Source organism: Archocentrus centrarchus, unplaced genomic scaffold (assembly GCF_007364275.1).
Source record: "Archocentrus centrarchus isolate MPI-CPG fArcCen1 unplaced genomic scaffold, fArcCen1 scaffold_68_ctg1, whole genome shotgun sequence".
NCBI lineage: Eukaryota > Metazoa > Chordata > Actinopteri > Cichliformes > Cichlidae > Archocentrus > Archocentrus centrarchus.
Window position 1 is genome coordinate 624811 of NW_022060284.1, and position 15213 is coordinate 640023.

Consider the following 15213-nt stretch of genomic DNA (forward strand, 5'->3'; position numbering starts at 1 on the left):
CATTCTGTTGTTGGCCAAGCTTTAGCTGTCAAACACATGGCCTCACAACTGACTCTAGCCCAAATCATCACCCCTCCACCACCATGCCTTACAGTTGGTGTGAGGTGTTTGTGCAGATATACTGTGTTTGGTTTTTCTCCAAACATCTCAACGGTCCAAAGGACATTGTTCCAGAAGTCTTGTGGTTTGTTCAGATGAGACTTAGCAATCCTAAGCCGTGCTGCCATGCCATCCGGGTTTTCCCTAACCAGAAACCCTGGATGAACAGTCAGGTCCGTTCACTCCTCAGAACCCGCGATGCTGCCTTCAGGTCAGGCGACAGAGATCTGTACAGTGCTGCTCGAGCTGCCCTGAAAAGGAGACCTGAGTGTGTCACTAGCAGAGGAACTTGACTGTTTCTTTGCTTGCTTTGAGACACCTCAGGACCCCCCATCTGCTCCGGCCCAACCCCCCACCAGGCTCCATCTCCACCCCACTCACTGTCCAGGAGCATAAGGTACGGCGCGTGCTCTTCGCAGTGAACCCCAGGAAGGCTGCTGGACCAGACGGAGTACCTGGCAAGGTGATCAGAGCGTGTGCCCACCAGCTCACCCTGATTCTCACCAGGATTTTCAACCTCTCCCTGACCCAAGCAGTCATCCCCCCCTGCCTAAAAACAGCCACATCATATCATATCGTGCAAACAGATCCATAGAGGATGCCATCGCTGTAGCTCTCCACTCTGAGCCACTTGGAGCAGCAGCAGAGCTACGCTCGCATGCTCTTTGTGGATTACAGCTCAGCGTTCAACACAATCATCCCGGACATTCTCACCACCAAACTGCACCCCCTGGGGCTCCCCAAGACAGCACAGAGAATCTTTGGCTGCCCTCTCCCCACCCTGATGGACATCTACACCTCCCGCTGCATCAGCAGAGCAGGAACATCATCAAGGACAGCTCACACCCTGGCTTTGACCTCTGACCTGCTGCCCTCTGGTAGGAGCTACAGGAGCACCAAAGCCAGAACAAACAGACTCAAGAACAGTTTCTTCACCAGAGCAATCACCACCCTGAACTCTCACACTGTAACTGTGCAACACCCACATCTCTGTGCAATATTATATTATTTATACTGAACAATATCTAACACTCCTATATTGTGTAATATCCAATATTCATTCACCAAGTGCAATACTCACCATCTTCATTATTATATGTATATACTTATCTTATTTTTTACAACATATATATTTTTATACATTTTTTATTTTCTGTATATTTTTAGAAGTTCTATTTTATATTTTAGAAAGTGTGATTTTCTACAGCATGGCACTGAACAGGAGTGGTCCTCCAATCCCATTGTACATCCTGTATAATGACATAAAGGCATTCTATTCTATTCTATTTATTTTACTGAGGAAGAAGAGGCTTTCTCGTGGCAACTCTGCCAAACAAGCCATTCTTGTTCACTCCTTTTCCAAATTGTACTTCACAGTCATGAACTTTGACAATGAGAAGTAGCTCTTTGGGTGAATTTGCTGGGATGTCCACTCCTAGAAAGATTGGCAATAGTGTCCATATGGTGAATTAGCATAGCATTTTTTCAGTTCTCTGCAGGGATGAGCCCAGCATGTTAGTGACCTGGATTGATCCAAAGTCTTCTGTACGTTAGGTGTGCACAGAGGAAAAAAGGGTTTTAAAACTTTTGAGGGGTAAATGTTTGTTTTAATGAAATTTGATTGGTGAGTCCATAGATGTAGTAGGCAGTCTGCTGGGTTTTGACACAGAACATTTTAATTTATTCTTTGGACAAAAACTTACATTAGCTAATGTATTTTATTAGATTAATGTCATATTAACCTAATTTTACACATGAAAAGTTGCTCAAATACTATAAAGAATTTTAAAAAGAATCAGGCAAATGTTATCTGTCCTCTGACATCCACCAATGAAAGCAGGCTAAATTATTCATTGCTGTATGTAAACAATGTTAAATATGACGTGCAGCTCTCCAGCTGGTATACATGCATGTTACTTTCTCTTCATGTTGGAATTGGTCCCCTGAGCTCAAACCACAACTGTGTCTGTTTAGTGTTAGTTTATCCTGTATTAAAACAGACTCAAGACAAGTCATTAAGCACCTAAGCCAACTGTGTCTTACCGGTCAGGATTTTGCGGACAGACGTGCATCTGCAGCAGGATCCTCTGGGTGAAGGTCTTGAAGCACTGGCCGCACTTCCACAGGTGCCAGTCGCTGAACTCGCTGCTCAGCTGGCTGGTGGAGGTTGGACTTGCCAGGATTCGCTGGTTCTTTGACCCCAACTGGCCAAAACTGGTGTCTGACTGAACCCCAACCTTATCCAACAGTGAGAAACTCCGAGAGCAGGGGGAGTGGGGGAAGACCATGGAGCGCATGAGGGTGGAGGACGGAGTAGATGAAGAAGATGATGAGGAGGAGGGTTTGCCGTTTTTGTTGAAGGACTGGAGGGATTCCTGCCTGGTCATGGCCTCCACCACTGTGGCTGGGACATTTACTGAACCCAAAAAAGAGAGAAATTATTTGGTTTTAGGTAGAGAGTCCAACAACTGAGGAAAATGTTTAGCATAACAAAAGCAAGATAAACATCAGACACTCACATGCTGACTAACACAGCCTGAAATCAAAGAAAGCAGTTATACCTATTATACCTTTTTTCAGTGGATGCTCTACAAAAATCTCTGAACCCTCACCTACAGTCCTGAGTGCATAAAAGCCCGAATTACAGATGACATAAGTCTTGTAAATAAGACATGGTTGGAGGAGTAGCTGGAAGGCACTGAGAAGACCAGCTACGCTAACATGGACTGCTAAAGACTTCAAAACTACACAATCAAAAAAGCGGGTGCAAGACTGGAAAAATATCCTTTGCCTGGACACGAACAGATGGATGAAATCATCCATCCCTTGAGGTGGCCTTTATGACTTATCTTTCACTATAGGGTGAACTCTTGTCTGTGGGCTGTGCTTGATAGATAAAAGTAAATCTGATAATTTAGCTGTTGTGTTGGAAGCAAAGGAAAGCCAGGACCATGTTGTCCTAACTGAGTCCAGAGCTGCCTGACTAGCCCAAGGCAAACTGCAGCTCCTGGTACCAATGAATGGAATTATGGGAGTTATGTTTATTAGTACAGCTACAGCATCTCACTGTTTCCCTCTCAGGGAAGACAGAAAGAGTTGCACAAACTATGTTTCAGGGCCAAAAAATGGCAGTCATGTCACCATATGATCACACTACAGGTGAAAACTACTTTCATATGATTACTAATATTTCTACTTAGAATTTGCTTTTATTACTGAAACCAAAGCATTCTAAAACCTTGTCTTCACTGGTTCCCTGATGAATCCAGAATTTTAATTTTTTCATACACAGAGTCCTGAATGACCCGGGCACCTCATAGCTTAAAGATCTCATACTGTCCTACTGTCCCAATAGAGCACTTCGCTCTCAGACTGCAGGCCTACTTGTGGTTCCTGCAAGTTCTAAAAGTAGAATGGGAGGCAGAGCCTTCGGCTATCAGGAACCTCTCCTACGGAACCAGCTCCGAGTTTGGATTTGAGAGACAATGACCCTCTCCACTTCAGCTTATAGGTGACCCAGAACCAGCCCTTAGTTATCCTCCTATAGGCTCAGATTGCTGTGGGACTTCCCATGATGCACTGAAAACCTCTCCTGCGCCTTGCCCTTTCACTCCACTGTTGCCTTTCATTAACTTTTGTCTCTGCCATAGTTGGTATTTTGTGCTTTTGGTTGTGCATGGTCACTCTTTGCTCCGCTGATCATAATAAGGCCTCTTCTCGATTGCCCATACATGCCAAAGGGGCTGCTGCACTTCTCTTTCTAATATTCCAATTTAGATGACTGCTATCTGGTGCTATATATAAAACACCGAATTGAACCGAATACAATAAGTGCTTCAGAGAAAAAAAATTTGAACACAGTGCATGATAAATGCATTAGACCGATAAGGAAAACAGATTCAGGATAAAGTGTTGCTGCTGAATACAACAGTCAACTACAATGAGATTAACAGGAAGAAACACATTATATAAAAGTGTGTAAATTAGATTTTGGTTGAATCAGCTGATGCCAGCTGTCCTCACTTGACCCAGAAGTCAGCTGTGTTCTGTTTTGTGGTCGGACCAACTGACAGACCTGGAGTCCATAACCGTTGATTGTGTTTGAAATTACATTAAGAGGGCTTGATTTACTTTAACCCACAGCGGAGGGTTTGGCTTTTCATTCTGTAAAACTGGTTTGCTTGGGAAAACTTGGCATGCAGACTGGCAGAAAGGCAAACTACTGCACTTTGGCACCGGAGAAGGAATGTAATCCAAATCTTTAACCAAGTACATCTTTAAAGATACAGTCAGTAAGTTTTTGAGATTATGTAACAGAAAAAAGGATATTGTACTCATAAATATGCATGTAAAGCATGTGTAATTACACTTTCTAATAAACTGATGCATTTTCATGAACTTATAATGAATCTATTAAAAATATATAGCATGCTCAAATTTGTGGAAGCGTTATGTTCCCCCACCATATTTGAATACTGTAGACAGGAAGGATATCTACCTTCTGACGAACTGTGTTTTTTATATATGTGGCTATAGACACCAGCCCCATACACAGGCATTCACCTTTGTGCCTGCAGCTCAGACTCAAGACATGAAGGATCATGCCTATGATTTATCATCGTAGAAGGGGTCCCCATCACCAAAGAAGCTAAAACATGAAAGAAAGAGACAGCCCGACCGGCATCTTAATGAAATGGGATCCTCTTTGTCCTCACCTCAAGGCTCATTTCCTGAACTAAAGTCAGGGTATAACACACAAAACATGCATAAACGTGCTTATTTATTCTCAGTATTGTCACAATAATTTAATGTCAGCAGATTAGATGTCTCCAGACAGCTGACAAGAGCCAGGTAAAAAACTACAGCAGATGGGAATAAGCTAACATTATGCCAGCTAATGTCCCATAAAACAAAAAATAAAATAAAAATGATTAGTTCCCTCTGATAAACAATTTGGTTACATTCCCACATCATATGGGAGTTTATTCACTAAGTGTCCAAGTGCAACAACATCAAAGAAAATTTCACCAACACTGGACAATAGCAGCTAACAGAGGCTAACAGCGCCTAACAGCGCCTAACAGAGGCTAATAGTAGCTAACACTGGCTAACAGCAGCAAACTGAGGCTAAAAGCATCTAAAAGAGGCTAACAGCGCCTAACACTGTCAAAAACAGCAGTGCTTACGGCCGGAAAAGTTCAGGATATCCTCAGATAGATGGATCTCTCTCAGCTGACTAAAACATATTTGTCCTATAGCAGCCAGCGTAGCTAGGATTACATACTTGAATTGAAAGGAGTAAGAAAACAGAACTCACTTTATGGCAATTTGTAATCTACTGACATCTAGTGGTGAAAATTTTACACACTATAACTTTAAACTTAACCAGGCAGACCATACGATGCCACTGTTACCAACTCAGTAAGGAAAGTAGCTATTGGCTGTCCTAAAAAGACATCATCACCTAATTTGATAATTAGTCACTTGCATGTAGTTGTAATTGAGGCTATAGGAGAGAGGAATAACATCTTTGGAGAGACAAAAACTGAAGAAAAATCACCCTAAATATGTTTAGAACTACAAATGAACTTTATGAAATAACTTCATGACTTTAATGATTTGCCTAGACCACACTGCATAAATCAATTTTGTCTTGTATTATTTAATGTTAGAATATCAAATTTAACACTTATGTGCGAGGTGCGATTGCTAACTCTAGCTCTATATTCTACCTTCGTCCTTTATCTTTATATCCTTGGTGTTGAAGCAAGGTCTTGTGGGGGGGGGGGGGGGGGGGGGGGGGGTCTCAGTAAATCTGCTGGCTCCATCATGAGGAATAAGCAAGACCCATACCGGAGGTCCATACTGGAGTTCTGGTATGGAGTTGAGGTATGGCAGCGCCCCCTGCAGCCTGGCACTTTTGGGGTCCAGGCGATGCCAACGCATACGAAGCGTACGAAGGCTATATATACTCAAAACATGGCGCCAGCAGACGATTTCAAGTTTCTGGTCTATCTCCAAAACTCTCCAAAAGTCACTGATGTCACCGTAAAAAGTCGCTAAATTTGTTGCTAGTCTTTTTTTGGGAAGAAAAAAAAAGTCGCTAAATTTGTTGACAAAGTTGCTAAGTTGGCAACACTCACAATGGTTATTTTTGAGGACAAGTAGCTTATTTTGTGTCTTCTTAATTAAGACTCATTTGGGTAACTTGTGACAGCCCAGTAAAATTAAATTATTTATTTATAATTATATTAAATTATGACTTAATTATGTATTAAATTATTTTTACTACTCTTGTCTCTGTGAGAATACACCATGCACTAATACACTAACACCACTTCTTCTGATTTTCTTACTTTTTCTTATTGTCTTCACATCTTTTTGATTTTATAATTTTACATGAGTAAACACCCTCTCTCTGAGATCTGCTGCTTCAGTCGTCATAACCATTTTCCATCCTTCATCAGCTCACCTCTGCCATCAGGCCACCGGCTCCATTGATCCTCTAATAACCTGATGAGGAGATAATTACACCATTTGTAAGTTGCCCGACGGTGCTATTGACGCCCGCGTTATATGCTGCTCACCCACACTTAATTCATTTTGCAACCAACATCGCATATACAAAAAATGCAGGTCAATACGGTTTGGATTGCGTATGAAATGCATCATCAAAATGGGAGAATTATGCAGATGCAGTGTGCAACACTGCAGAGTCTGTGTTTTCTTTCTTTACGAGGGCTGGTTTCTCTTCTACAGCCCTCATAAATACACAAATACAAACTGACCAGATGCTGATCTCCATCACAGAGAACAAAGCTTCAAAAGCAACTTTTCACACCTAAAAGTGGAGTATCACCCTCTTCCTCTGTTCATCAGTTCCAACCACATTTAAACACTTTTCCTTCTCCTCTTCTTCTTCATGGTGAGAACCATCTGAAGACCCCTCCTCATCCTGTCCTTTTTGCACTCACTTTGTCATTCAGTTTTACAATATATAAATTACATCCATCAACTTGCAGCTCCACAAAAATCAAAACTAGAGCTGCACCAAAAAAATCACAACACTCATCATCCACCAAGGAGGTTCATCTGATTGGTTTGTTTGGCTGTTTGGATTAGTGAAAAACTTATTCATGAATTTGCATTAAAATCTTTGAGATTAAAAGGGTCAAGTTGTTAGAATCTGTTTGTGATAATAGGGTGATTAATAGTGATGTAGTTGCTGCAGGATGGCTATTTAACTGCAAACTGACAAGCGCTCAGCAACCTTGCTTTTATAAAGGAATATAACCAGAATACAACCAGTTCAGTCAAGTGGAGGATATGCAGAGGATTTGTGACAGGGGAGGATGCTACAGGACAGGGTGAGATGGAGTGATTCACTGTGGTGACCCATAAAGAGAGAAGCCCAAATTTAGTCACTGAAAATACTTGTAAATGGTTGTTGATAACACTGGGCAACCGTCATTTTTTGCAAGGACATTGCCATCCTATTTTTACTCTAGTGTGACTGAACATGAAAGGATTGGGAAGGATTCTCTCTTAATTGCAAGAGTTTCACTTCCTGCAGCCCATTTTGGGTATCCAGCTACTCCAGGATGGTGTAACCATACACGACGTCACAAAAAGCTATGCTGTCTCTCCCAACATAGTCTCAAGAGTGAGGAGGAGATACCACGAGACAGACCGTTAACATGGAGAGCTGGACAGTGCTGTAGAAGGACTGGCATCTGTTCCTTTGTGCAAGGAGGACTAGAATGATGTACAAATGACCTCCAGCAGGCTCCTTGTGTGCATGATTCTGACTTCATGAGGATGGCATGAGGGACCAACATCCACAGCATTAATTTAAAATAACAAGAATATACTGTATGTTCAATAGCCAGTCTCGATAGCTGAGGATTGGTCCGCCAGGGCCTCTGCCCTTGGCCACCACCCAACAGACACTGCACCCCGACCCCTACGACGCCTCCTGCAGGTGGTGGGCCTACAGGAGGGTGGGCCCATGTCATCTTTTTAGGCTGCGGCTGGCTGGGTACCACGGGCTAATGTCACCAGACACTCTCCCTCGAGCTCCCTCCCCAGGCCTGGTTCCCCTATCCCTGGCAGGGTAAACAGTTCCCTTGTTGACATTTCCATAGGGGTCTTCTGAATCACTTTGTCTGGCCTCTCTCCCAGGACCAATTTGCCATGGGAGACTCTACCAGGGGGACAAGCCCCCGGACAACATAGCTCCTTCTGCAGCCATTCGAGAGGGCCTCAAAGTAGAGCCTCTGCTCCTCCACATCAAAGGAGCCAGTTGAGGTGGTCCGGGCATCTGACTGGGAAGCCTGCTGGGCGCCTCATGGGTGAGGTGTTCCGGGCATGTCTTACTGGCAGGAGGCCCTGGGGCAGACACACTGGAGAGATTATATCTCTCGGCTGGCATGGGAACGCCTTGAGCCCCCCCCCACCCCCCCCCCCCCCCCCCCCCCCCCCCCCCCCTCCCCCCTCCCCCCGGATGAGCTGGTGGAGGGGGCTGGGGAGAGCGAGGTCTAGACTTCTCTGCTTAGGCTGCTGCCCCCTGCAACCTGGCCCCGGACAAACGGAAAGAAAATGGATGGATGGATGGATGGCTGGAACATACACTGCTCAAAAAAAATAAAGGGAACACTCAAATAACACATCCTAGATCTGAATGAATGAAATATTCTCATTGAATACTTTGTTCTGTACAAAGTTGAATGTGCTGACAACAAAATCACACAAAAATCATCAATGGAAATCAAATTTATTAACCAATGGAGGCCTGGATTTGGAGTCACACACAAAATTAAACACACTACAGGCTGATCCAACTTTGATGTAATGTCCTTAAAACAAGTCAAAATGAGTCTCAGTATTGTGTGTGGCCTCCACGTGCCTGTATGACCTCCCTACAACGCCTGGGCATGCTTCTGATGAGGTGGTGGATGATCTCCTGAGGGATCTCCTCCCAGACCTGGACTAAAGCATCTGCCAACTCCTGGACAGTCTGTGGTGCAACGTGACGTTGGTGGATGGAGGGAGACATGATGTCCCAGATGTGCTCAATCGGATTCAGGTCTGGGGAACGGGCGGGCCAGTCCATAGCTTCAATGCCTTCATCTTGCAGGAACTGCTGACACACTCCAGCCACATGAGGTCTAGCATTGTCCTGCATTAGGAGGAACCCAGGGCCAACCGCACCAGCATATGTTCGCACAAGGGGTCTGAGGATCTCATCTCGGTACCTAATGGCAGTCATGCTACCTCTGGCGAGCACATGGAGGGCTGTGCGGCCCTCCAAAGAAATGCCACCCCACACCATTACTGACCCACTGCCAAACTGGTCATGCTGAAGGATGTTGCAGGCAGCAGATCGCTCTCCACGGCGTCTCCAGACTCTGTCACGTCTGTCACATGTGCTCAGTGTGAACCTGCTTTCATCTGTGAAGAGCACAGGGCGCCAGTGGCGAATTTGCCAATACTGGTGTTCTCTGGTAAATGCCAAGCGTCCTGCACGGTGTTGGGCTGTGAGCACAACCCCCATCTGTGGACGTTGGGCCCTCATACCATCCTCATGGAGTCGGTTTCTAACCGTTTGTGCAGACACATGCACATTTGTGGCCTGCTGGAGGTCATTTTGCAGGGCTCTGGCAGTGCTCCTCCTGTTTCTCCTTGCACAAAGGCGGAGGCAGCGGTCCTGCTGCTGGGTTGTTGCCCTCCTACGGCCTCCTCCACGTCTCCTGGTGTACTGGCCTGTCCCCTGGTAGCACCTCCAGCCTCTGGACACTACACTGACAGACACAGCAAACCTTCTTGCCACAGCTCACACTGATGTGCCATCCTGGATGAGCTGCACTACCTGAGCCACTTGTGTGGGTTGTAGAGTCCGTCTCATGCTACCACGAGTGTGAAAGCACCACCAACATTCAAAAGTGGCCAAAACATCAGCCAGAAAGCATAGGTACTGAGAAGTGGTCTGTGGTCCCCACCTGCAGAACCACTCCTTTATTGAGTGTGTCTTGCTAATTGCCAATAATTTCCACCTGTTGTCTATTCCATTTTCACAACAGCATGTGAAATTGATTGTCAATCAGTGTTGCTTCCTAAGTGGACAGTTTGATTTCACAGAAGTTTGATTTACTTGGAGTTATATTGTGTTGTTTAAGTGTTCCCTTTATTTTTTGAGCAGTGTATTTCACCTTTGTATCAGTCATACTCAATTGAATGGGTAAGAAGTTTGAGTGCTGAGAGGCCACCGTTTGTATCTGAGTGTCTTCCTCTCTTTATGAGAATGAAGTACAGTTCTAATTATGTTGCCAAATCTGTGCTGGGTAATCAATAACCACAGAGTTACCAGCGATTATAAAGTCTTATAAAAATCAATGTAGGCAATTATAAGAACGGTAATAATAATACATCACATAAAGAAGAGAAGTACGGAGTTTGCTGCCGTGTTGGACAAAATCGTTCTTCCCTCTCCTCCTTTGCTTTCTTTGATCTTTTTGTTCTCCAACTCTTCATCCTCACTTTCCCTTTCATTTAATCCATTTTCCTCTGTTCTCCTTTCCCATCATCTTCTGCCACATCTCTTCCCCTTTTCTCCTCCTCCCATTGCCTTCATCGCTCCTGAATTCTTCATTTGCCTTTTCTTCTTCCTGCTCTCCTCTTTCTAATCGTACTGACCTGCACAATACTGCTGCTGCCTCATCCTGGAGAACAAGTTAGTTAAGAAAGTTTTTGAAGGGTAGGATTAGTGAGAAAAGAGGAAGATGAAGGATCTGAACAAAGAACAGGAGGAAAGAGTAAAAAGATAAAGCAGAGTCTTTCTCAGATCTTTCCTCATCTATCAGTGCATATGTTGTTGGGCTGCGGAGCATCAAGCTGACAGGCTGTGATTGGATGGAACATGTATGAGTAAACAACCATGGGGTGTGTGTGTTTTCTTTGTTGTGTGTTTGTGTGTGGTTTGGATCTCAAGCCATCTTTAATGCATCTGTGAGTGTTTGAGCTGTGCACATAATCCAGGGCATAGAGATCTTATGTGTGTGTGTTTCCTTTAGTTAAAGGGGACCTATGATGCTTTTATTTATTTATGTTCTGTCATATATATACGTTACAGTGGTGGATGCTCATATTGAACATGACCATCGTTTCAGATAACGAGCAGTATTGGTGTAACATATTCCAAAGTAATGCATGACTGTATTCATTACATTTTTCAGTAGGGTTATTGTACTAAATTCAATAATCACATTACAGGTACAATCGTATCATTACGAAGAGAGGAAACATCAAACATACCTTTTTCTTCCTGCACACTACAAACAGGTGATTTCAGTTCATGTGCAGGGAGGAGGAAAATGTCTACCTCTCCTTTGAGGAGTGGAGATATGGACATTATTATGGACAAAAATATGTGAAGGCCCTATTGTATCTGCTTTTTATTTTTTTCCCAAATTAATTGCTTTTTGTGGGGGCCTAAACATGCTCAAAAACCCATGAAATTTTCCACACACACCAGGTCTGTGTGGAATTTACATGTGGCCCTTTCAAAATGGCACTACAGTGCCACCTTTAGTTCAATTCCCACCACTGTGTTTCACGTACATGTATGAAATTTGGTACACATGTCAAGATGCACAAAAAAGTCCACTGGGTCCGATGCCCTACACCACGTGTCAAACTCAAGGATATAATTATATACGGCTCACAAGATGATTTCATATAGCTATTATTAATGGCCTACGAGTACATACTGCTCCCACCACTTATACAACAAACCCCACAATGCACTGCAACCGATGCCGCACAGGTCAAGACCTGTGCACTAACCTGTTTTCCTGCGTTGCCAATCACACATTGATTAGTAGTCAGTGGATAAATACATCGATCAGCACTTTTTACAGTGACATTTAAGCTAGTCTGACCACCCCCCCACCCCCCACCCCCCACCCCCAAAAAACTGTCCAAATGAAAAGTGGAAAACAGGGAGCACATGTATGACACAGTGAAAGCCTTTCAAATCAAGCTGCACCTGCGAGAGGCACAGATGCAAAAAGGGAATTTCTGCCACTTTCCATGTTGCCAAAAATCAGACGAGGTCTCCACCGCTGTGTTTGCAGCTGAGCTTTTTGCTGATAAACTGGACAATGCTGATTAAAATATTTTCAGTTTTAGATGTTCAATACATGTTAATCCTGTTTGGCCCATGACTTAGACGGTGTTTTCAATTTTGGCTCATCCTGTGATTGAGTTTGACACCCCTGCCCTAGACCCAACAGGATGTCTGCCATTTGAATTAATTGGGGGATTTTAGTGATTTCCTGCCTTCATACTTTTTCTAACTACCACTAGGATTTGGATGGGATCAACTTCATATTTGGTCAGTCTAATCTACAAACCAGGGGGACTCTAAATTTCAAAACTGGTGAGTTTTCATTTGAGGGCGTGGTCGTGGTGCCATGGCGAATTTCGATCATTCACCAGGAAATTTTGATTGGCCCTCATTAACACAGACGTTGTCCAATCTGGACTAAACTTTTTCAGTAGGATGAGGGTCTCCCCCAACACACCCATAAGACAATATTTAATGACAGTCGCAGCACCACCTAGAGGGAGCAGGAAATGTCATGTTTTATACTCTTGCAGCCATACCAAAAACCCAACAGGAAGTCAGCCATGTTGAATTTAAGGTGTCATTTTGGCGGTGTTTTTCAGCTTTTTCAGGCCCACCACTTTAACAAACTTGTGTTAGGGTGCTTGACCAGAGTGACCAGGTGAGACCAGAATTGCTGAACATAATCTAGATAAGTGGGGCATTAAAAGTTATCCAAAGTTTTATAGAATATCGAACGTTGTTGCCGTAGCAATTCTCCGATTTTGGTTTTTTTTTCAGTGGGGCATTCAGCTCTATTTTCAGGCCTTATGCTTTAACTAACTTCTTCTACAGATCAGATCAACATGATATTTGGTGAATTAAATCTAAAGAACTTGATGATGTTAAATTGTGAAGGACTTGGGTTTTCATCAAAGGGTGTGTTTGTGGCCGCACGCTGAAATGCTATCATTCACCACTGGACACCAAATTGTCACATCTCAAATATACAATGTCCAATCTGTCCCAAACTTCACGAGCTTCATGAGAGTGAGAGTCTGGATACATCTATGTACCAGCTTTGCATCACACTCATAACACCACCTAGTGGGAACAGAAAATGAGAAGTAGACTGATAACCATCATCCCATGAGAGTTAAATTTTCATTGATGGGTGCAGGCACTACACAGCATCATGACATGTAATTAGTGGGCACTTGCCAACAATGTGCGTCTGGGTACGAGGGCCTGATCTTTGCCGCTTGCAGCGTTAATTTTTATTTTTATTGCATGAAAAAACAAGAACTTAATGGGTCTTTATGTTACAGCTGTTTCTGTCCAGGACTGACTCTTTGCAAGGCTACATTAGTAGCTTACCACCACCAAGTATGATTGAGGTGTGAATGAATAGTGCATGAAATTGTAAAGCATCTTTGGGTGTCTAGAAAAGCGCTATATAAGACTAATGCATTATTATTAAGCATCTGCACAGACAGCATGCTAACACAGACCCAGTGAAGAACCCGGAGTGGTGATATGCTGAGTGTATGGTGACCCCAGCCCATATTTGGTGACCCCAGCCCATCAGCCAGAGCCTGAGCTTCAGTGGGTAACAAAGGCAGTGATGAGCAGTCAGGCTCGTTTCTACCTGTGCATGTTTCTAGAGTCAAATCACTTTGAAGTCTCTCTGGCTGCTTTTCAATTTTGCTTTTTGTTCTTGGTTTTGTGTTTATACGTAAACACAAAAAGACTGTAGTGTCACGTTTATGTAGTTAATTGTGTGGAAATGCATTTCAGGTCATGTTACAGAATACACAAAAGTAATGTAGCGAGTACTGCAATGAGTTACTTTCTCCAACAAGTAATTAAGTAACATACTGCAGTGCTTTTAAGAAATGTAACATGTGTAATACAATAACAACACTGATAATGCAGTCAGGTATGTACACCTGTGAGGCTCAGACCTCAGATTGTGAGCACAGAAGCCCCGCCCACCTGCTATTACAAAATGTATTTTTTATTGGGGCAGCCAATCAGAAGAGAGCTAAATCAGCTTGTTTCAGACTGAAGAACTGAGGGGTAGATACGAGTTTCATGAATGAAAATCTTGAATGTGGCAGAGGTTTTCCTAAGCACTTTCCTTAGTATAAAGGTACCAGCAATTACCAAGAAAAAGAAATTAAGTGGGTTTCATGAATTATTTAAGAATAAAATGTATTTATGTTCATGAAACTGAATGCATTTATCCAGACACCAAAGACAGAGCTGCAGGGTTTTGTGGCTGTACTGGTCATTTCCCAGTCTTCTTGTGCTCAGGCAGCCTTCTGTGTACTAACAAAGGTCAAAACTTTAAACGTCTGTTCCACTGAGGACATAAAGCTGCAGCCCTGCTGTCTCCAGTACAGTGTTTGGACGTCATATTCATCTTTGTGGGTACCATCACCAGATAACAATGCCACGCAAAGCTCAAATGCAGTTAGTAGCAAAATGTCTTTAATTTGGAGCAGAACTGCTGCCTTTCAGTTTGTACAAAAGAAGCTTAATCTAATTTCATTTCATTTGGATGTGAACAAACTTCTTTCACTGCAGGGAACAAAAGCAAATCCTCCTGTATTTGTTTGTGCAGTGCCTCTGTGTGTGTGTGTGTTGGACATCTGCGTGTTTGAATGTGTGTTCAGTACAGATCTCCACTTTTGGGGACCAGATGCCTTCACATGCATAGAGATATTTCAAACTGAAAAAGGATTTTATGGTGAACCTTCTCTGATGCCGACTCTGGTTTGCTGGCATTGAACCTCCTTCCATGTGAGGCAGTTAGATGACTGAGCTGCTGAGATGGACGAGGCATTTATCGAATGTCTACTTCATTAATATTAAGATGGTCTAAATAGCAGAAACACCTTTCTGTGTAATACACTTCAACAACACTGCTAACTACATTTTCCAAACTGCTCACAAAGCTGAACCAACACCTCATCTCAAACAGTTTCAATAAAACCTGAACCAAGATT

General features: G+C 43.3%; 1 protein-coding gene across 1 annotated transcript in view; it reads right to left on the bottom strand.

Annotated features, from left to right (window-relative positions):
- Nucleotides 1-15213, bottom strand: part of prdm6 (PR domain containing 6) — a 157896-nt gene that overhangs the window by 28001 nt on the left and 114682 nt on the right. The window contains exon 7 of the mRNA XM_030725678.1: nt 2143-2515. Coding sequence (XP_030581538.1) covers nt 2143-2515 — 373 coding nt within the window. The remainder of the gene's footprint in view (nt 1-2142; nt 2516-15213) is intronic.